General features: G+C 38.4%; 1 protein-coding gene across 3 annotated transcripts in view; it reads left to right on the forward strand.

The window, feature by feature from the left end:
- Positions 1–24,685, forward strand: part of CPNE4 (copine 4) — a 519,044-nt gene that overhangs the window by 349,440 nt on the left and 144,919 nt on the right. For all 3 annotated transcript variants that reach the window (XM_055295431.2, XM_055295430.2, XM_063610734.1), the window contains one exon: positions 5,745–5,828. In XM_055295431.2, coding sequence (XP_055151406.1) covers positions 5,745–5,828 — 84 coding nt within the window. The remainder of the gene's footprint in view (positions 1–5,744; positions 5,829–24,685) is intronic.

The raw sequence follows: 24,685 nt of genomic DNA on the forward strand, positions 1-24,685 counted from the left end.
CATCCAGGGTGTTAACAGAAAACATTATTTTTTTTATGGCTGTGTAGTATTCTACAGTATATAAGTGCCAAATTTTCTTTATCCGATTCACTGTTGATTGGCACCTAGATTGATTATATGCCTTTGCTATTATGAATAGTGCTTTGATGAACATACGAGTGCATGTGTCTTTTTGGCAAAATGATTTCTTTTCCTTTGGGTATATACCAGTAATAGGATGGCTGGGTTGAATGGTAGTCCTGTTTTAAAGAAATCTCTAAACTGCTTTCCACAGTGGCTGAACTAATTAATTTACATTCCCACAAACAGTATATAAGTGTTTCCTTTTCCCCACAGCCTCACCAACATCTGTTATTTTTTGACATTTTAGTAATAGGTATTCTGACTGGTGTGAGATGGTATCTCATTGTGGTTTTGATTTGCATTTCTCTCACAATCAGTGACACTGGGCATTTTTTCATATGTATGTTGACCACTTGCAGGTCGTCTTTTGACAAGTGTCTGCTCACGTCCTTTGTCCAATTTTTAATGGGGTTCTTTATTTATTTTTGCTTATTGAGTTAAGTTCCTTATAGATTCTGAATATTAGATCTTTGCCAGATGAATAGTTTGATAATATTTTCTCCCACTCTATCAGCCACTTGTTTACTCTGTTGTTGTTGTTTTTTTTTTTAACTGTGCAGAAGCTCTTTAGTTTAATTAGGTCTGACTTGTCAGTATTCTTTGTTGCAATTTGTTTTTGTTGCTTTTGAGGACTTAGACGTAAATTCTTTGCCAAGGCCAACATCCAGAATGATATTTCATATGTTCTCCTCTAGGATTTCTATAATTTGAGGTCTTAACATTTAAAGTTTTATTCAATCTTGAATTAATTTTTGTATATGGTGAAATGTAAGAGTCCAGTTTCATTCTTCTGCATATTGCTAGCCAGTTATCCCAGCATTATTTATTGAATAGACTGTTTCTTCATTTCTTGTTTTTGTCAACTTTGTCAAAGAAGAGATGGCTGTAGATATGTGGCTTTATTTCTGGATTCTCTATCCTGTTCCATTGGTCTTATGTGTCTGTTTTTGTCCCAGTACCATGCTTCTTTGGTTATTGTAGCCTTATAGTATAGTTTGAAGTTGGGTAATGTGATGCTTCTGGCTTTGTTCTTTTTGCTTAGGATTACTTTGGTGATTCAGGCTCTTTTTTGTTCCATATGAATTTTGCAACAGCTTTTTCTAATTATGTGAAAAACTATGTTTATAGTTTGATGTAAGTACCATTGAATCTGTAGATTGCTTTTGACAGTATGGCCATTTTAACAATATTGATTCTTTCGATCCATGAGCATGGAATGCTTTTCCATTTGTTTGTGTCCTCTATGATTTCTTTCACCAGTGTTTTGTAGTTTTCCTTGTAGAGATATTTTACCTCTTTGGTTCGATGTATTCCTAGGCATTTCATTTTTTCTAGCTATTGTAAATGGGATTGTTCTTGATGGAGCTCTCACTTTGTATAGAAATGCTACTGATTTTTGCACATTGACTTTGTATTCAGAAACTTTGCTGAAGATCAGTTCTAGGAGTCTTTCACCATAGTCTTTAGGGTTTTCTAGGTATAGAATTGTATCATCAGCAAAGAGAGAAAATTTGACTTCTTTTCCTATTTGGATGTCTTTTATTTCTTTCTCTTGCCTGAGTGCTCTGGCGAGGACTTTTAGTACTATATTGAACAGGAATGGTGAGAGTCGACATGCTTGTCTTGTTCCTGCTCTTAAGCAGAATGCTTCCAGCTTTTGCCCATTCAGTATGATGTTGGCTATGGGTTTGTCATAGATGGCTCTTATTATTTTCAGGTATGTTCCTGTACTGCCTAGTTTGTTAAGGGTTTTTATCATGAAGGGATGTTGGGTTGTATCAAAACCTTTTTTCTACATCTATGGAGATGATCACATGGTTTTTGATATGTGTACATTGAACCAACCTTGCTTCCCAGGAATAAAGCGTACTTGATTGTGATGGATTAAATTTTGTTGTGCCACTGGATTTGGGTTGCTAGTATTTTGTTGAGGATTTTTGCAAGCTAACATTTTTTTCAGTCCTCACCATGTACCAGGCACTGGACTCAACACTTCCCATACACCAGCTCCTCTAATTTTCCTATGTCACTATGAGGCAAAGGGTGATATTGCTTCCATTATGAATGGCAAACTAAGCCTTGGAGAAATTAAATATTTCGTCCACAATTATTCAGATTATATGTGGTAGAGTTGAGATTTGAAAGCAGCGCTAAAGCCAGTACGTTGAATATGGATTTTCAGCTACCTGAAGACAGAGGCCATGCCTGACCTTTCTTTCATTGACTTTTCAGTATGCCCTCCTGACAATAACTTCTTGCCAAATTTATTCATGGTATTTAAAAAGAATGTGAAATAAAATAGAAAAAGCATTGTAATATACAACATGTAAAATAAATATACAACAAGCAGAAGAAATAGGGTACTAAATTGTATATTGATCATGATTACAAAATTTTTAAAAAGAAGGAAATGAAATGTATAAGTAGAGTCTAGAAAAAGATTTACCAAAATTCTATTGATGGTTATGGAATTATGGGTTCAGTTATGGGTTCTTTTTTCCTTCTTTTTATTTTTGTCATCTGTTTTCTATATTTTTCATTTTTAAATAAAAGTGATGGTAGCAAAAGTTTTAAATTAACAGTAAAGAGGGAAAAAATGAGAAAGTTCGTACATTGTGGTTAGCAGTTTTTAAGTATGAATCATAAAAACATCCCCTGAGGGACCAACAATCTATTTAAAGAGGCAAAGCATGAAGTTACAGGAGGAGCCCAAGGGCATGTAGGAACAAGCTGCTGTATCCCACATTCATAGGGAAAGGGAGAAGACAGGGAGGTTTTAATTTTTTAAGATGCATATAGAAACAGAAACCAGCCTAAGGGGCAAATGTCTTGAGTAAATGCATAGAGGTGGGAATCAGATAGAAGTGCATCTGAGAGAGAAATGGGCCGTTCTGGAGGAGAGACAATGTTTGAAGGGCAATATTATGATGAAAGCCACCATTTTGGGGTCTTGACAAGATGAAGGCTATGGTAATTTGGTACCTTCAGAAACAGAGTAGTAGCAGATGTTCCAGACTCTGGGTGTTGTGGAGCATGGTGTTTGGTTCCTGGTTGCATGCAAGGAAAGCAAAGGGGAAGATAGTTATTCCCACCTCTCATCTCCTCTTTCTAAGACATCCTACAAAGTTTCTAGACTGACATTCTTCACTGCAGAGCCAACTATATTACTTTTCTGCTCAAAATCCTTCAATGATTCCCCCTGCCTCTCCAGGCCAGTGCAAAGACTTCAGATGAGCATTTAAGGCCCTTCATATCATGGGGTCAACTTTGCCAGCGTTGTCTCCAATTCCTCCCCTATGCTTCCTTAGGCTATAGTCTCATTAAATTACTTGGGGTATCCTCCTCTATGTCTGTTAAAAATTCATCAACTCCCCTCTCTTCCCTCAATAATCCTTGTACATTCATTCATTCATTCATTCACTCATTCACTCATTTATACCTAGCCCTGGGTTATATTTATTTGTATACTTTTCTTACCAGCAACCTAGATGGTACTTTGGAAGACTGAGATCAGGTTCTGTCTGCCTTTATATCTTAACATCAAGCACAAAAGCTCTTTGATCAGTGTATGTGCTACAAATATTTTGCTGAGCTGAAGACTAGGATGGCTGGTAAAGACATTGATAGTAAGGAAAAATTTAGACGTAGAGACCAAAGGAAAATAATGAGTTTGACTCTGGCTTGCTTAACTTTTAGGAAGAATAAATGACTTTTAAGGCAAATATGGGCTTAATTCTACTCTGCTAAAGTCTAGATTTCTGGAAAAAAATTACCTGGTGGAATTCATAATAAAAATGTGATGGTGATGAATAAGGATTTTGCTCAGATAGCCTCCTATTCTATACCAGGTATCCATTCACTTATTTATGTATTTATTCATTCATTCAATAAACACTATGTACTACTAAAATCTAGACACTATGGAAAATGCTGAGGAAATAGTAGAAATATAAAGGAAAATAAAGTTTCTCCTCTTTGAGAATTTATAATCTACTGGGGGTAAAAATCAAGTTTTTAAAAGGGATAGAGATAGGTTCCATTTCCAACAATGAAGCACTTATTTATTTTACATCATTATCTCACTAAAAACAAATATAAACACTAGAAAAGACACAAGAGACATGTATTTGAGAGTCCTGAGGCAGTGTAGATTTGAGGGGCCAAGAAACTGGACAGGAGAGAAACCAATGGAGGTACTTAAGACATTCTGTGCAGATTTTCCACCCAAGGGAATTCCTCAAGGCTGATTCCTAAAATAGTGTGGATAGAAAGGCTGGGAAGCCTAGTTTTAAAAAATGGCTACTAAGAAACAGAAACTGAGCAGAGCTTTTGGTGGTCTCATGGGACTGGGGAGAAAAACTGAACTTCAGGGCTATTGAGAGAGCAAAGGATAAAGACTCATAGACGCATCAGAGAAGACAAGTAGTCCAACAGTATGAGTGGCTTATCGGCAGTGTAGATTTGAGGGGCCAAGAAACTGGACAGGAGAGAAACCAATGGAGGTACTTAAGACATTCTGTGCAGATTTTCCACCCAAGGGAATTCCTCAAGGCTGATTCCTAAAATAGTGTGGATAGAAAGGCTGGGAAGCCTAGTTTTAAAAAATGGCTACTAAGAAACAGAAACTGAGCAGAGCTTTTGGTGGTCTCATGGGACTGGGGAGAAAAACTGAACTTCAGGGCTATTGAGAGAGCAAAGGATAAAGACTCATAGACGCATCAGAGAAGACAAGTAGTCCAACAGTATGAGTGGCTTATCATCTCAAGGCGTTTGCTAATTAGCAAAAGCAGCATAGAGAGAAACTAAACAAAAACCTAGAGCTAAGAAATTATGAAAATAAACAGAGCATTTGAGGTTCTCACAAATAAAAATTGGCATTGAAGACTTGTCAAGGAAGAACACCCCTCATGAACACTCAGGTTTTCAGTTAGGGTCCTTTAAGGACTATACCCAAGGAGTAAAGGGAATCAGAAGTAGATACGGGCTTTAAAGACATTTGAAGAAATTCAACCTCTAAATAGCTTAATCCTAATTGGATTCAGGAGACTTCTCCCATTATAACCACTTGCTAGAAGCTAAAGACTCATGTAAAAACCTTCATAATCTTCATTACACATTGTCTACTATTTAGTAAAAAATTAACAAGCATACCAAGAGGTAGAACTAAGAAAGAGATAATAAAAACAGACCTATAGGTGATCCAGACATTGTAGTCATTACATAGGCATTAAAATAACTATAATGAATCTGTTTAAGACAACAGATACAGTGATTTTCAAAGAACTGGAATTTGAATTGATCTTTGAAGAATACTTTGAATTTCAACTAACCAAGTACTGACTTTACAAAGAACTTAGCTTTCAGATGCAGTTCATTCTGGCCAAGGGTGGATCTCAGGGATGAGGAACAAAGGAAGAAAGGGTGAGGCACATCATCACAGGTAAAGAGAAGAGAGTTTGGGTAGAACCGGGCAGGAAGAGAGGATAAGCATGGCCTCCCTTCCACATATAAGCAATAGGAAATCAAGAGGGTTTTCCTGTTAATTAAATATTCCTGATTGATCAGGACTAGATCAAATTCAGGAGGAAAAACAACAACTCATTGATGTTTATCTATTTTAGGATTTCTTCAGTAAATCTGACCCATTTCTGGAAATTTTTCGTATGAATGATGATGCAACTCAGCAGCTGGTGCACCGAACTGAGGTAAGAAGATTCATCTTCAGCTATGCCCTCTTATCTCCTAAGATGATGATAAATTGACCTGTTTTGAGAAACTCTTTTTTTTTTTTTGAGATGGAGTCTCACTGTGTCACCCACGCTGGAGTGCAGTGGTGCAATCTTGGCTCACTACAACTGCCGCCTCCCAGCTTCAAACAATTCTCTGCCTCAGCCTCCTGAGTAGCTGGGACTACAGGCACCCACCACCACGCCCAGCTAATTTTTGTATTTTTAGTAGAGATGTGGTTTCACCATCTTGGCCGGGCTGGTCTTGAACTCCTAACCCCGTGAACCACCTGTCTCGGCCTCCCAAAGTGCTGGGATTACAGGCGTGAGCCACCGCGCCCAGCCTCCTTTTATTTCTTAATGTCTATAGATATCAACTAAGGCCTGAAATCTTCAATGTCCTCAAGAAGGTTCTGCCATTTTTAGCTTGTTTTTTTTTCACGTTTAATCCTCAATTTAGTTGTCAGAAGAGCCTTTCTAACCCCAATTGCTATTGTTAACTTTCAAAACAGACAATTAGTAACTCATTCATAATAAAAGCATAAATACTAGCTATCATTTAATGAGGATGTTTAGGCGTCTAGGTGTCAAGCATTTGACACTGTTATTTGCATGCATAATTTTATTTCTCACAAAAATTCCTTACACATGATGATGACCCCCATTTTACAGTTGAAGAAACTGAACTTTAAGGAGGTTAAGTCACTTTCCCAGGTCTCACAGCTAACAAAGGATGGAGCTGAGGTTTCAATTGAGGTTGTTTGACTCTGAGCTTCATGGTAATTTGGGAAGTCAATCTGCTTCCCCAGGGAATGTACAAACATTGCACTGATGTCAGTCCTATCATATGAACACCTGACCTTTCTTAGCAGCCATTTAGTTTAGCTGTATCTCCTTCTCACTCTTCCTCTTCTTTCTCCAAGTGGCCCCAACTTTATCTCTTATTACCCTACCTCCTACTACCCACTACCACACACAGATTCAGCAACTAACCACGATCTCCATTTTTCATTTTATTTTACTTGTAAACCAGTCCAAGAGGGATTCTGTAGGAATGAGGTACACTGATAAGAAGGAAGTGATATACTTGTGCTGAATTACTTGGAGCTGAGAGAAGACCCAGTTATGCTTGCATACCATTTGCAGAGTGAAAAAAAGAAGAAACCCCCATGACTTTCATAAGGTGATGGTGTGGTTGCTATGTCCCCACAACATCACATTGGAAATTCAATTTCCTGAAGTGACAGAGTTGCAGGTGTTGTTAGGGCAATGTTTCATGTCATTGTTATGATTGATAGACAAAAATTAAATAGCCTTGGATGGGCTAGCTGTGGATATCATCTGATACAAAGTTGATATCTAATAAAATGTGTTTAATAAAAGAATAAATAAATGCTGTTAAATATAAATAGTATGTCTATTGCATGCTATAGAACAATGTAATTCTTTGGAACTTAATCCATGAAGAATAAATTAAGGTGCAGCTAGCACAGTTGCCCTGAGTGGCATCTCATTACCACCACCAAAAGTGGTCTTTCACCCATTAAGTTTCCTTAGGTGAAACAAACTTCTTTTGAAGGAAATAGAGCAAGATGGCCAAATAGAAGCCTCCACTAATCATCCTCTAATCATCCTCCCCATAAGAACATCAAATTAAACAACTCTCCACACACACACAAAAAGCACCTTCATAAGAACCAAACATCAGGTGAATGACCACAGTTCTGGGTTTTAACATCATTATCACTGAGAGAGACACTGAAGAGGGTAGGAAAGACCGTCTTGAATTGCTGATACCACTCCTCCCTCATCCCCTTGGCAGTGGCTGTGTAGTGCAGATAGAGAATCTGTGTGCTTGGAGAAGAGACAGTGATTATGGGACCTTGCACTGGAACTCAGTGCTGCCCCATCACAGCAGAAAGCAATACTGGGCATAACTCATCCCGTGCCCGTGGAGGTAGAATTTAAACCAGTCCTAGCCAGGGGGAATCACTCACATCAGTAGTAGAAACCTCAGTTCTGGCAATCTTTGCCACTGCAGGCTGAAGGGCTCTGGGGTCCTAAATAAATTTGAAAGGCAGTCTAAGCCACAAATACTGCAATTCCTGGGCAAGTACTGGTGCTCTGCTGGACTTATAGCCAGTGGGCTATGAGGGTATGCAACCTAGTGAGACACCAGCCGAAGTCACCAAGGGAATGCCTGCACCACCCCTCAGGTGCACGCACCACCAAGGAATGCGTGCCTCACACCCTAAGCAGTGCAGCACACGGCTCCAGGAGACACTCCTTCCTCCCACTTGAGGAGAGGAAAGCATAAATATAACTAACTTTGTCTTACAACTTGGATACCATCTCAGCCACAATAGAATAGGGCACCAGGCAGAGTCCTGAGGTCCCCATTCCAGACCCTAGCTCCCAGATGACATTTCTAGAAAAACCCTGGGCCAGAAGGAAGCCTACTGCCTTGAAGAGAAGCAGGATCCATTACCTTCTGACTAAAAATCTCTTGGTCCCCGAATAATCAGCAATTATAGCCAGGCTGTACTCGTCATGGGCCTTGGGTGAAACACAGAGACATGGTGGCTTTAGATGTGATGCAGTGCATTCCCAGCTATTGTGGCTATTGGGAGAGATTCTGCTTGAGCAAAGGACAGGGACAAGTAGAGGGGACTTCATTTTGCAACTTAGGTACCAGCTCAGCCACAGTGAGATAGAGCAGCAATTGGGCTCTTGGGGTCCCCGATTAAAGGCTTTGGCTCTTGGATAGCATTTCTGGACCAGCTTTGGGTAAGAGAGGAGTCCACTTCCCTGAAGAGAGAGTCCTATGCCTGGGAGCATTCACCACAAGCTGACTAATGAATACTTGGGCCTTGAGTGAACATTGGTGGTAGGCAGGCAGTACTTGCTGTGGTCTTAGGGTGGTGGTGGCCAAGGGAGAGGCTCCTCTGCTTGTGGAAAGGGGAGGGAAGAGTGGAAAAAACTTTGTCTTATGGCTTGGGTACTAGCTCAAACACAGTAGAATAGAGCATGAGGTGGAATCCTAAGGTTTCTGACTCCAAGCTCTGGCTCCCAGATGGCATTTCTGGACCTGCCTGGGACTGGGAGGCACTCACTAACATGAAGGGAAGCACATACCCTGGCTGACTTTGCCATCTCCTGATTGTAGAGTACTAGAGCCTTGTGTGAACATAGGGAGTAGCCAAGCAGGGTTCTCCTAGGCCTTGGGTGAGACTCAGTGCTATGCTGGCTTCACATCTGACCCAGTGCAGTCCAGTGGTGGCAGCCACAGGGGTGCTCATGTCACCCAACCTTCAACTCCAGGCAGCTCATTACAGAGAGACTCCATTGGATTGGGAGAAAGTAAAGGAAGAGGAGAAGGGTTTCCACCTGGTAATCCAGGGAATTCTTCCAGATCTTATCCAAGACCACCACTGTACCTCTACAAGTCTGAAAGAGCCCAGCACCACTGAGCTTGGGATGCCCCCTAATGCAGATACAGTCACAGTGACCAAAAACAGACCACAACACCCAAATCCCTTTGAATACCTGGAAAGCCTTCCCAAGAAGGATGAGTACAAACAAGCCCAGACTGCAAAGACTACAATAAATATATAAATCTTCAATATCCAGATATACTGGTGAATATCTACAAGCATCAAGACCATTCACAAAAACATGCCCTCAACAAACAAACTAAATAAAGTACCAGAGACCAATCCTGGAACAAAAGAGTTATGTGGCCTTTCAGATAGAGGATTCAAAATAGCTATTTTGAGGAAACTTGATGAAATTCAAGATAACACAGAGAAGGAATTCAGAAGCCTATCAAATAAATTTAACAAAGAGATTGAAATAATTGTAAGAAATCAAGCAGAAATTCTGGAGTTGAAAAATGCAAATGACATACTATATAAGGCATCAGATTCTCTTAACAGCAAAATTGATCAAGCAGAAGAAGGAATTAGCTTGAAGATAGGCTATTTGAAAACAGACCATCATAAGAGATAAGAGAAAAAAGAATGTTTAAAAATGAAGCATGCCTACAAGATCAAGAAAATAGCCTCAAAAGGACAAATCTAAGAGTTATTGGCCATAAAGGATAAGGAGAAAAAGAGATAAGGGTGGAAAGTTTATTCAAAGGGATAATAAGAGAGAACTTCCCAAACTTAGAGAAAGATATCAACATTCAAGTACAAGAAGGTTATAGAACACCAAACAGATATAACCCAAATAAGATGACTTCAAGACAGTTAATAATCAAACTCCCAAAGGTATAAAGAAAATATCCTAAAAGGAATAAGAGAAAAGAAAAACAAATTACATACAATACAGCTCTAATACATCTGACAGCAGAATTCTCAGTAGAAACCTTAAAGACCAGGGGAGAGTGGTATAACATATTTAAAGTGCTGAAGGAAAAAGCTTGTATCCTAGAATGGCATATCCAGCAAAAGTATTCTTAATTATGAAAGACAAATAAAGACTTTCCTAGACAAACAAAAGCTGAGGGATTTCATTAACACCAGAACTGTAAAGGAAGTTCTTCAATCTGAAACAACACAACATTAATGAGCAATAAGAAATCATCCGAAGGTTCAAAACTCACTGGTAATAGCAAATACACAGAAAAACACAGAATATTATAATGCTATAATTGTGGTGTGTAAACTACCAATATTTTGAGTAGAAAGGGTAAAAGATAAACTGGTCGCATGTTTATAGCAGCACAATTTGCAATTGTAAAAATATGGAACCAGCCCAAATGTCTATCAATCAATGAGTGGATAAAGAAATTGTGGTATTTATATACCATGGAATACTACTGAGCCATAAAAAGGAATGAATTAATGGCATTCACAGCAACCTAGATGGAACTGGAGATTATTATTCTAAGTGAAGTAACTCAGAAATGGAAAACCAAATGTTATATGTTCTACTTACAAGTGGTAGCTAAGCTAAGATATAAAGGCATAAGAATGATGCTATGGACTGTGGGGACTCAGGGGAAAGGGTGGGAGGGGGGTGAGTGATAAAAGACTACAAACTGAGTGCAGTGTATACTGCTTAGGTGATGGATGCACCAAATCTCACAAATCACCACTAAAGAACTTACTCATGTAACCAAATACCACCTGCCCCCAAAAACCTATAGAAATAAAAAATTAAATAAATACATTTCTGTGGGGAAAAGAAGATATAACAATCCCTTAGAAAGAAAGTATAATGAAATACTTTTATTTTTCTATTTATTTTCTTTCTATGAAAGAAAATAAAAAAAAAATTAACTACAACAACTTTTCAAGACATAGTCATTAAAATAATATATAAACAGAAACAACAAAAAGTTAAAAATCTGGGGGACAAAGTTAAAGTGCAGGGTTTTTATTAATTTTTCTCTTTGCTTGTTTGTTAGTTTGTCTGTTTCTTTATGCAATCAGTGTTGAGTTGTTGTCAGTTTAAAATAATGGGTTTTGGTATGTGGTCTTCAAGAGACCCATCTCACACGCAAGGTCTCTTGACACATATAGGCTCAAAATAAAGGGATGGAGGAAAATTTACCAAGCAAATGGAAAAAAAAAAAAAAAAAGCAGGGCTTGCAATCCTAGTTTCCGACGAAACAGACTTTAAACCAACAAAGATCAAAAAAGGCAAAGAAAGCCATTACATAATGGTAAAAGGTTTAATTCAGGAAGAAGAGCTAACTATCCTAAATATGTACGCACCCAACATAGGAGCACCCAGATTCATATAGCAAGTTTTTAGAGACCTTCAAAGAGACTTAGACCTCCACACAATAATAGTGGGAGACTTTAATACCCCACAGTCAATATTAACACATCATCAAGACAGAAAATTAACAAAGATATTCAGAACCTGAACTCAGCTCTGGATCAAATGGACCTGATAGATATCTACAGAACTCTCCATGCAAAACAACAGAATATACATTCTTCTCACCACCACATGGCACTTACTCTAAAATTGATCACATAATCACAAGTAAAACACTCCTCAGCAAACGCGAAAGTACTGAAATCATAAAAACAGCTTCTTGGACCACAGCACAATCAAATCAGAACTCAAGACTAAGAAATCCACTCAAAACCATACAATTACATAAAAATTGAATAACCTGTTCCTGAATGATTCGGGGGCAAATAATGAAATTAAGGCAGAAATCAAGGAGTTCTTTGAAACTAGTGAGCACAAAGACACAATGTACCAGAATCTCTGGGACACAGCTAAAGCAGTATTAAAATGGAAATTTCCAGCACTAAAATGCCCAATCAAAAAGCTAGAAAGATCTCAAGTCAACAACCTAACATCACAGCTGAAAGAACTTGAGAACCAAGACCAAACAAATCCCAAAGCTAGCAGAAGACAAGAAATAACCAAAATCAAAGCTGAACTGAAGGAGATAGAGACACGAAAAACCATTCAAAAGATTGATGAATCCAGGAAGGGTTTTTTTTTAAATAATATTATAATAGACCGCTAGCTATACTAATAAAGAAGAAAAAAGAGAAGATTCAAATAAACACAATCAGAGTTAATAAGAGGGATATTACCACGGACCCCACAGAACTACAAACAACCATCAGAGAATGTTATAAACACCTCTATGCACATAAACTAGGAAATCTAGAAGAAATGAATAAACTCCTGGACACATACACTGTCTCAAGACAGAACCAGGAAGAAATAGAATCCCTGAACAAACCAATAATGAGTTTTTCAATAGAGGCAGTAATAAATAGCCTACCAACCAAACAAAGCCCAGGACCAGACAGATTCAAAGCTTAATTCTACCAGATACACAAAAAATAGTTGGTACCATTACTACTGAAACTATTTCAAAAAATTGAAAAGGAGGGACTCCTCCCTAACACATTCTATGAGGCCAGCATCATCCTGATACCAAAAGCTGGCACAGACACAATAACAAAAAAAGAAAACTTCAGGCCAATATCCTTGGTGAACATTGATGCAAAAATCCTCAACAAAATACTGGCAAATCAAATCCAGCAACACATCAAAAAGCTTATCCACCATGAGGCTTCATCCCCAGGATGCAAGGTTGGTTCAGAGTAGGCTAATCAATAAATGTGATTCATCAAATAAACAGAACAAAAGACGAAAACCACATGATTACCTCAATAAATGCAGAAAAGGCTTTCAACAATATTTAACATACCTTAATGTTAAAAACTCCCAATAAACTGGATATTGAAGGAAGATACCTCATAATAATAAGAGCCGTATATGACAAACCCACTGCCAACATCATACTGAATGGGAAAAAGCTGGAAGTACTCCCCTTGAAAACTGGCACAAAACAAAGATGCCCTCTCTCACCACTTCTATTCAACACAATATTGGAAGTTCTTGCCAGAGCAATCAGGCAAGATAAAGAAATAAAGGGCATTTGAATAGGAAGAGAGGAAGTCTAACTATCCCTGTTTGCAGACGACATGATCCTATATCTAGAAAACCCCATCATCTCAGCCCAAAAGCTTCTTAAGCTAATAAACAACTTCAGTAAAGTCTCAGAATACAAAATCAATGTGCAAAAAAATGCTGGCATTCTTATACACCAACAACAGTCAAGCCAAGAGACAAATCATGAATGAACTCCCATTCACAATTGCTACTAAAAGAGTGATATGCCTAGAAATACAGCTAACAAGGAAACTGAAAGATCTACAAAGAGAACTACAAACCACTACTCAAAGAACTCAGAGATGACACAAAGAAACGGCAAATTATTCCATGCTCATGCATAGCAATAATCAATATCATTAAAATGGGCATATTCCCAAAGGAATTTATACATTCAATGCTATTCCTATTAAACTGTCACTGACATTCTTCACAGAACTAGAAAAATCTATTTTAAAATTTATATGAAACCCCAAAAGAGCCCAAATAACCAAGGCAATCCTAAGCAAAAAGAACAAAGCTGGAGGCATCACACTACCTGATTTCAAACTATATTACAGGGCTACAGTCACCAAAACAGCATGGTACTGGTACAAGAACAGACACATACACCAATGGAACAGAATAGGGAACTCAGAAATATGACCACCCACCTTCAACTATCTGATCTTCAACAAACCTGACAAAAACAAGCAATGGGGAAAGGACTCCCTATTCAATAAATTGTGCTGGGATAACTGGCCAGCCATATGCAGAAGATTGAAACTGGACCCCATCTTTACACCATACACAAAAATTAACTCAAGATGGATTAAAGACTTAAATGTAAAACTCAAAATTATAAAAACCCTGGAAGACATCCTAGGCAATACCATTCAGGACATAGGCATGGGCAAAGATTTCATAACAAAGATGCTGAAAGCAATTGCAACAAAAGCAAAAATTGACAAATGGGATCTAATTAAACTAAAGAGCTTCTGCACAGCAAAAGAAGCTATCAACAGAGTAAACAGACAACCTAGAGAATGGGAGAAAATTTTTGCAAACTATGCAACTGAATGAGGTCTAATATCCAGCATCTATAAGGAAGTTAAACAAATTTACAAGAAAAAAACTCATTAAAAAGTGGGCAAAGAACATGAACAGACACCTCTTAAAAGAAGACATACATGTGGCCAACAATCACATAAAAAACGTTCAGCATCATTGATCATTAGAAAAATGCAAATTAAAACCACAATGAGATACTATCTCACACCAGTTAGAATGGCTACTATTAAAAAGTAAAAAAAAAAAATAACAGATGCTGGAGAGGCAGTGGAGAAAAAGGAATGCTTTTACACTCTTGGTGGGAGTGTAAATTAGTTCAACCATCATGGAAGACAGTGTGGTGATTCCTCAAAAACCTGAAGACAGAACTATCATTCAACCCAGTAATCCCATTACTGGGTATATACCTAAAGGAATAGAAGTCATTCTGTTATAAACATATAGGCACATGTATGTTCATTGCAGCACTATTCACAAGAACAAAAACATGGAATCAACCCAAATGCCCATCAATTATAGGCTGGATAAAGAAAATGTGGTACATATACACCATGGAATACTATGCAGCCATAAAAAAGAATAAGATCATGTTTTTTGCAGGGACATGGATGGAGCTGGGGGCCATTATTCTTAGCAAACTAATGCAGGAACAGAAGACCAAATACAGCATCTTCTCACTTATAAGTGGGAGCTAAATTATGAGAACACAAGGACATATAGAGGGAAACAACACACACTGGGGCCTATCAGAGGGCAGAAGGTGGTAGGAGGGAGAGAAGTAGGCAAAATAACTATTGGATACTAGGCTTAATACCTGGGCAATGAAATAATCTATACAACCAACCCCCATTAAACACATTTACCTATGTAACAAACCTGCACATCCTGCACATGTACTCCTGAACTTAGAAATTAAACAATAAATAAAATAATGGGCCAGGCTTAGTGGCTCACACCTGTAATCCCAGCACTTTGGGGGGCCAAAGCAGGCAGATCACTTGAGACCAGGAGTCAGAGACCGGCCTGGCCAACATAGTGAAACCCCATCTCTACTAAAAATACAAAAATTAGCCAGGCATGGTGGTGTGTGCCTGTAATCCCAGCTACTAGGAAGGAGGCTGAAGCAGCAGAATTGCTTGAACCTAGGAGGTGGAGGTTGCAGTGAGCTCAGGTTGTACCACTGCATTCCAGCCTGGACAACAGAACGAGACTCCATCTCAAATAAAAATTATAATAATAATAGGTTATAACATATTATTTGCAAGCCTCATGGTAACCTCAAATTGAAAAACAACAGATACACCAAAAAAAAAAAAAAAATTAAAACATATACCAGAGAAAAATCACCTTCACTATAAGGAACATAGGAAGGAAGGAAAGAAGAAGGAGGAAGGAAGGACAGAAGAAGGTGGAAGAGAAGACCACAGAACAACCAGAAAACAAAAACCCTAATGGCAGGAGTAACACCTTACCTATCAATGATAACATTGAATTTAATGGGACTAAACACTCCCATAAACTAAACAGGGTTGCTGAATGGATAAAAACAAGATCCAATGATATTTAGACTACAAAAAATACACTTTACCTATAAAGAGACAGACTGAAAATAAAGGGATGGAAAAATATATCCCATGCAAATAGAAACCAAAAAGAGAAGGAGTAACTATACTTAGACAAAATAGATTTCAAGACAAAAGCAATGAAAAGAGTAAAAACATATAATGATCAAGGGGTTAATTCAGCAAGAGAATATAGCAGTTGTAAATATATGTGCACCCAATACTGAAGCACTCAGATATATAAAGAAAATATTATTAGAGCTAAAGAGAGAGATAGACCTCAATACAATAATAGCTGGAGACTTCAACACCCCATTTTCAGCATTGGATAGATCATCCAGTCAGAAAATCAACAAAGAAACCTTGGACTTCATCTTCACCATAGGCCAAATGGACCTAATAGATATTTACAGAACATTTCCACTAATGACTGCAGAATATGCATTCTTCTCTTCAGCACATAGATCATTCTCAAGGATAGACCATATATTTGATCACAAAACTACTCTTAAAATATTCAGAAAAATTGAAATAATATCAAGTATCATCTCTGATGACAATGGCATTAAACTGGAAATCAATCACAAGAGGGATTTTGGAAACTATGCTAATACATGGAAATCAAGCAATATGCTCCTGAATGACCAGTGGATCAATGAAGAAATTAAGAAGGAAATGTAAAAATTTCTTAAAACAAATGAATATGAAAATAAAACATACCAAAACCTATGGAATATATGAAAACAGTACTTAAAGGAAAATGGATAGCTATAAATGCCTGTATCAGACAAGTAGATAAACTTCAGATAAACAACCTAAAATGTATTTTTAAGAACCAGAAAAGGAAGAGCCAAAAAACTCCAAAGTTAGCAGAAGAAAATAAATAATAATGACTAAAGCAGAAATAAAGGAAATTTAAAAGAAGAAAATAATACAAAATATCAATAAAACAAAAAGTTTTTTTGAAAAGATAAACAAAATTGATAAAACTTTAGCCAGATTAAGAAAAAAAAGAGAGAATACCCAAATAAATAAAATTAAATCTGAAGACATTATAACAAATACTGCAGAAATTCAGTGAATCATTGAGGTTACTATGAGCAACTATATGCCAATAAATTGAAAAGCCTGGAAGAAATGGATAAACTCTTAGACCCATATAATCTACCAAGATTGAACCATAAAGAAAGCCAAAACTTGAACAGATCAATATCAAATAATGAGATCAAAGTCATGATAAAATATCTCCCAGCAAAGAAAAGCCTGGAAACTGATGCCTTCACTACTGAATTCTACCAAATAAATTGGTAGAATTTAAAAAAGAACTAATACCAATCCTACTTGAACTATTTGAAAAAAGAGAGGAGGAAGGAATACTTCCAAACTCATTCTATGAGGCCAGTATTGCCCTGATATCAAGACCATACAAAGATACCTCAAAAAAGAAAACTACAGGCCAATATCCCTGATGAACACTGATACAAAAATCCTCATTGAAATCCTAGCAAACTGAATTCAACAACACATTAAAAAGATCATGCATCATGACCAAGGGGGATTTATCCCAGAGATGAAAGAATGGTTTAACATATGCAAATCAATCAATGTGATACATCATATTAACAGAATGAAGGACAAAAATCATATGCTCATTTCAATTAATACTGAAGAAGCATTTAATAAAATTCAACATCCCTTCATGATAAAAAAATGCAAAAAACTGAGTATAGAAGGAACATATCTCAACACAACAAAAGCCATATGCAACAGCCCACAGCTAGTATCATGCTGAATTGGGAAAAACTGAAAGCCTTTCCTCTAAGATCTGGAAAAGAGAAGGATGCCCACTTTCATCACTGTTATTCAACAGGGAAATGGAAGTCCTAGCTAGAGCAATCATGGAAGAGAAAGAAATAAAGGGCATTCAAATTGAAAAGGAAGAAGTCAATTTATACTTGTTTGCAGATGATATGATATTTGGAAAAACCTAAAGACTCTACCAGAAAACTATTAAAACTAATAAACTCTGCAAAGTTGCAGATACAAAATCAACATACAAAAATCAGTGGCATTTCTATATTCCAGCAGCAATCTGAAAAAGAAATCAGGAAAATAATCCCATTTATAATAGCTACAAATAAAATAAAAGACCTAGGAATTCACTTAACCAAAACAGTGAAAGATCTCTACAATGAAAACTGTAAAATACTGATGAAAGAAACTGAAGAGGACACAATACAATGGAAAAATATTCCATGTTCAGGGATTAGAAGAATTACTATTATTAAAATGTGCATACTACCCAAAGCAATCTACAAATTCAATGCAATCTTTATCAAAATACCAATGACATTCTTCACAGAACTAGAAAACACAATCCTAAAATTTACATGAAACTATGAAAGACCCAGAATAGCCAAAGCTATCCTAAGCAAAAAGAACAAAACTGGAGGAATCACATTATCTGACTTCAATTTATACTACAGAGCAATAGTAAACAGCATGGTACTGGCATAAAAACAGACACATAAACCCATGGAACAGAATAGAGAACCCAGAAACAAATTCATATATGTGTATTGAACTCATATTTGACAAAGGTGCCAAGAACAGACATTGTAGAGAGGATAGTCTCTTTAATAAATGGTGCTGGGAAAACTGGATATCGATATGTGGAAGAATGAAACCAGACCCCCATCTCTTACCATATACAAAAATCAAATCAAAATGGATTAAAGACATAAATTTAAGACTTCGAACTGTGAAAATGCTAAAAGAACACATTAGGGAAACTCTCTAAATCACTGGACTGGGTAAAGATTTCTTGAATAATACCCCACAAGCACAAGCAACCAAGCAAAAATGGACAAAGGGGATCACATCAAGTTAAAAAAACCTTCTGGGAGGGTGGAGCCAAGATGGCCGAATAGGAACAGCTCCAGTCAGTCTGCAGCTCCCAGCCTGAGCAACATAGAAGACGGGTGATTTCTGCATCTCCATTTAAGGTACCGGGTTCATCTCCCTAGGGAGTGCCAAACAGTGGGTGCAGGACAGCCCATGCAGCGCACTGTGCGTGAGCCAAAGCAGAGCCAGGCATTGCCTCACTTGGGAAGCGCAAGGGGTCAGGGAGTTCCCTTTCCTAGTCAAAGAAAGGGGTAACAGACGGCACCTGGAAAATCGGGTCAGTCCCACCCTAATACTGCGCTTTTCCAATGGGCCTAAAAAACGGCACACCAGGAGACTGTGTCCTGCACCTGGCTCAGAGGGTCCTATGCCCACGGAGTCTCGCTGATTGCTAGCACAGCGGTCTGAGATCAAACTGCAAGGTGGCACCGAGGCTGGGGGAGGGGCGCCCGCCATTGCCCAGGCTTGCTTAGGTAAACAAAGCAGCTAGGAAGCTCGAACTGGGTGGAGCCCACCACAGCTCAAGGAGGCCTGCCTGCCTCTGTAGGCTCCACCTCTGGGGACAGGGCACAGACAAACAAAATTTCAGCAGGAACCTCTGCAGACTTAAATGTCCCTGTCTGACTGACAGCTTTGAAGAGAGTAGTGGTTATCCCAGCACACAGCTGGAGATCTGAGAACGGACAGACTGCCTCCTAAAGTGGGTCCCTGACCCCCGAGCAGCCTAACTGGGAGGCAACCCCCAGTAGGGACAGACTGACACCTCACTCGGCCAGGTACTCCCCTGAGACAAAACTTCCAGAGGAACTATCAGACAGCTGAATTTGTGGTCTCACGAAAATCTGCTGTTCTGCAGCCACCGCTGCTGACACCCAGCCAAACAGGGTCTGGAGTGGATCTCTAGCAAACTCCAACAGACCTGCAGCTGAGGGTCCTGTCTGGTAGAAGGAAAACTAACAAACAGAAAGGACATCCACACCAAAAACCCATCTGTACATCACCATCATCAAAGACCAAAAGTAGATAAAACCACAAAGATGGGGAAAAAACAGAGCAGAAAAACTGGAAACTCTAAAAAGCAGAGCACCTCTCCTCCTCCAAAGGAACGCAGTTCCTCACCACCAACGGAACAAAGCTGGACAGAGAATGATTTTGACAAGTTGAGAGAAGAAGGCTTCAGATGATCAAACTACTCTGAGCTACGGGAGGAAATTCAAAACAATGGCAAAGAAGTTAGAAACTTTGAAAAAAAATTAAATGAATGGATAACTAGAATAACCAATGCAGAGAAGGGCTTAAAGGAGCTGATGGAGCTGAAAGCCAACTTTTGAGAACTACATGAAGATTGCAGAAGCCTCGGTAGCTGATGCGATCAACTGGAAGAAAGGGTATCAGTGACGGAAGATGAAATGAATGAAATGAAGCGAGAAGGGAAGTTTAGAGAAAAAAGAATAAAAAGAAATGAACAAAGCCTCCAAGAAATATGGGACTATGTGAAAAGACCAAACCTACATCTGATTGGTGTACCTGAAAGTGACGGGGAGAATGGAACCAAGTTGGAAAACACTCTGCAAGATATTATCCAGGAGAACTTCCCCAATCTAGCAAGGCAGGCCAACATTTGGATTCAGGAAATACAGAGAACGCCACAAAGATACTCCTCGAGAAGGGCAACTCCAAGACACATAATTGTCAGATTCACCAAAGTTGAAATGAAGGAAAAAATGTTAAGGGCAGCCAGAGAGAAAGGTCGGGTTACCCACAAAGGGAAGCCCATCAGACTAACAGCTGATCTCTTGGCAGAAACTCTACAAGCCAGAATAGAGTGGGGGCCGATATTCAACATTCTCAAAGAAAAGAATTTTCACCCCAGAATTTCATATCCAGCCAAACTAAGCTTCATAAATGAAGGAGAAATAAAATACTTTACAGACAAGCAAATGCTGAGTGATTTTGTCACCACCAGGCCTGCCCTAAAAGAGCTCCTGAAGGAAGCACTAAATATGGAAAGGAACAACCGGTACCAGCCACTGCAAAAACATGCCAAATTGTAAAGACTATCGAGGCTAGGAAGAAACTGCATCAACTAATGAGCAAAATAACCAACTAACATCATAATGACAGGATCAAATTCACACATAACAATATTAACTTTAAATGTAAATGGGCTAAATGCTCCAATTAAAAGACACAGACTGGCAAACTGGATAAGGAGTCAAGACCCATCAGTGTGCTGTATTCGGGAAACCCATCTCACGTGCAAAGACACGCACAGACTCAAAATAAAGAAATTGAGGAAGATCAATCAAGCAAATGGAAAACAAAAAGGCAGGGGTTGCAATCCTAGTCTCTGATAAAATAGACTTTAAACCAACAAAGATCAAAAGAGACAAAGAAGGCCATTACATAATGGTAAAGGGATCAATTCAACAAGAAGAGCTAACTATCCTAAATGTATATGCACCCAACACAGGAGCAGCCAGATTCATAAAGCAAGTCCTGAGTGACCTACAAAGGGACTTAAACTCCCACACAATAATAATGGGAGATTTTAACATCCCACTGTCAACATTAGACAGATCAACGAGACAGAAAGTTAACAAGGATATCCAGGAATTGAACTCAGCTCTGCACAAAGTGGACCTAATAGACATCTACAGAACTCTCCACCACAAATCAACAGAATACACATTTTTTTCAGCACCACACCACACCTATTCCAAAATTGACCACATAGTTGGAAGTAAAGCTCTCCTCAGCAAATGTAAAAGAACAGAAATTATAACAAACTGTCTCTCAGACCACAGTGCAATCAAACTAGAACTCAGGATTAAGAAACTCACTCAAAACTGCTCAACTACATGGAAACTGAACAACCTGCTACTGAATGACTATTGGGTACATAATGAAATGAAGGCAATGAGAACAAAGACACAACATACCAGAATCTCTGGGACACATTCAAAGCAGTGGGCACTAAATGCCCACAAGACAAAGCAGGAAAGATCCAAAATTGACACCCTAACATCACAATTAAAAGAACTAGAAAAGCAAGAGCAAACACATTCAAAAGCTGGCAGAAGGCTAGAAATAACTAAAATCAGAGCAGAACTGAAGGAAATAGAGACACAAAAAACCCTTCAAAAAATTAATGAATCCAGGAGCTGGTTTTTTGAAAAGATCAACAAAATTGATAGACCGCTAGCAAGACTAATAAAGAGGAAAAGAGAGAAAAATCTAATAGATGCAACAAAATATGAAAAAAGGCATATCACCACCGATCCCACAGAAATACAATCTACCATCAGAGAATACTACAAACACCTCTATGCAAATAAACTAGAAAATCTAGAAGAAATGGATAAATTTCTCGACAAATATACCCTCCCAAGACTAAACCAGGAAGAAGTTGAATCTCTGAATAGACCAATAACAGGCTCTGAAATTGTGGCAATAATCAATAGCTTACCAACCAAAAAGAGTCCAGGACCCGATGGATTCACAGTCAAATTCTACCAGAGGTACAAGGAGGAACTGGTACCATTCCTTCTGAAACTATTTCAATCAATAGAAAAAGAGGGAATCCTCCCTAACACATTTTATGAGGCCAGCATTGTCCTGATACCAAAGCCTGGCAGAGACATAACCAAAAAAGAGAATTTCAGACCAATATCCTTGATGAACATTGATGCAAAAATCCTCAATAAAATACTGGCAAACTGAATCCAGCAGCACATCAAAAAGCTTATCCACCATGATCAAGTGGGCTTCATCCCTGGCATGCAAGGCTGGTTCAACATACGCAAATCAATAAATGTAATCCAGCATATAAACAGAAGCAAAGACAAAAACCACATGATTATCTCAATAGATGCAGAAAAGGCCTTTGACAAAATTCAACAACCCTTCATGCTAAAAACTCTCACTAAATTAGGTATTGATGGGACGTACCCTAAAATAATAAGAGCTATCTATGACAAGCCCACAGCCAATATCATACTGAATGGGCAAAAACTGGAAGCATTCCCTTTGAAAACTGGCACAAGACAGGGATGCCCTCTCTTACCACTCCTATTCAACATAGTGCTGGAAGTTCTGGCCAGGGCAGTCAGGCAGGAGAAGGAAATAAAGGGTATTCAATTAGGAAAAGAGGAAGTCAAATTGTCCCTGTTTGCAGATGACATGATTGTATATCTAGAAAACCCCACTGTCTCAGCCCAAAATCTCCTTAAGCTGATTAGCAACTTCAGCAAAGTCTCAGGATACAAAATCAATGTACAAAAATCACAAGCATTCTTGTACACCAATCACAGACAAACAGAGAGCCAAATCATGAGTGAACTACCATTCACAATTGCTTCAAAGAGAATAAAATACCTAGGAATCCAACTTACAAGGGATGTGAAGGACCTCTTCAAGGAGAACTACAAACCACTGCTCAATGAAATAAAAGAGGATACAAACAAATGGAAGAACATTCCATGCTCATGGGTTGGAAGAATCAATATCGTGAAAATGGCCTTACTGCCCAAGGTAATTTATAGATTCAATGCCATCCCTATCAAGCTACCAATGACTTTCTTCACAGAATTGGAAAAAACTACTTTAAAGTTCATATGGAACCAAAAAAGAGCCCGCATCACCAAGTCAATCCTAAGCCAAAAGAACAAAGCTGGAGGCATCACGCTACCTGACTTCAAACTATACTACAAGGCTACAGTAACCAAAACAGCATGGTACTGGTACCACAACAGAGACATAAATCAATGGAACAGAACAGAGCCCTCAGAAATAATGCCACATATCTACAACTATCTGATCTTTGACAAACCTGACAAAAACAAGAAATGGGGAAAGGATTCCCTATTTAATAAATGGTGCTGGGAAAACTGGCTAGCCATATGTAGAAAGCTGAAACTGGATCCCTTCCTTACACCTTACACAAAAATTAATTCAAGATGGATTAAGACTTACATGTTAGACCTAAAGCCATTAAAATCCTACAAGAAAACCTAGGCAATACCCTTCAGGACATAGGCGTGGGCAAGGACTTCATGTCTAAAACACCAAAAGCAATGGCAACAAAAGCCAAAATTGACAAATGGGAGCTAATTAAACTAAAGAGCTTCTGCACAGCAAAAGAAACTACCATCAGAGTGAACAGACAACCTACAGAATGGGAGAAAATTTTTGCAACCTACTCATCTGACAAAGGGCTAATATCCAGAATCTACAATGAATTCAAACAAATTTACAAGAAAAAAACAACCCCATCAAAAAGTGGGCGAAGGACATGAACAGACACTTCTCAAAAGAAGACATTTATGCAGCCAAAAAACATATGAAAAAATGCTCATCATCACTGGCCATCAGAGAAATGCAAATCAAAACCACAATGAGATACCATCTCACACCAGTTAGAATGGCCATCATTCAAAAGTCAGGAAACAACAGGTACTGGAGAGGATGAGGAGAAATAGGAACACTATTACACTGTTGGTGGGAGTGTAAACTAGTTCAACCATTGTGGAAGTCAGTGTGGCGATTCCTCAGGGATCTAGAACTAGAAATACCATTTGACCCAGCCATCCCATTACTGGGTATATACCCAAAGGACTATAAATCATGCTGCTATAAAGACACATGCACACGTATGTTTATTGCAGCACTATTCACAATAGCAAAGAGTTGGAACCAACCCAAATGTCCAACAACGATAGACTGGATTGAGAAAATGTGGCACATATACCCCATGGAGTACTATGCAGCCATAAAAAATGATGAGTTCATGTCCTTTGTAGGGACATGGATGAAGCTGGAAACCATCATTCTCAGTAAACTATCACAAGGACAAAAAACCAAACACCACATGTTCTCACT

Source organism: Symphalangus syndactylus, chromosome 10 (genome assembly GCF_028878055.3).
Source record: "Symphalangus syndactylus isolate Jambi chromosome 10, NHGRI_mSymSyn1-v2.1_pri, whole genome shotgun sequence".
Lineage (NCBI taxonomy): Eukaryota > Metazoa > Chordata > Mammalia > Primates > Hylobatidae > Symphalangus > Symphalangus syndactylus.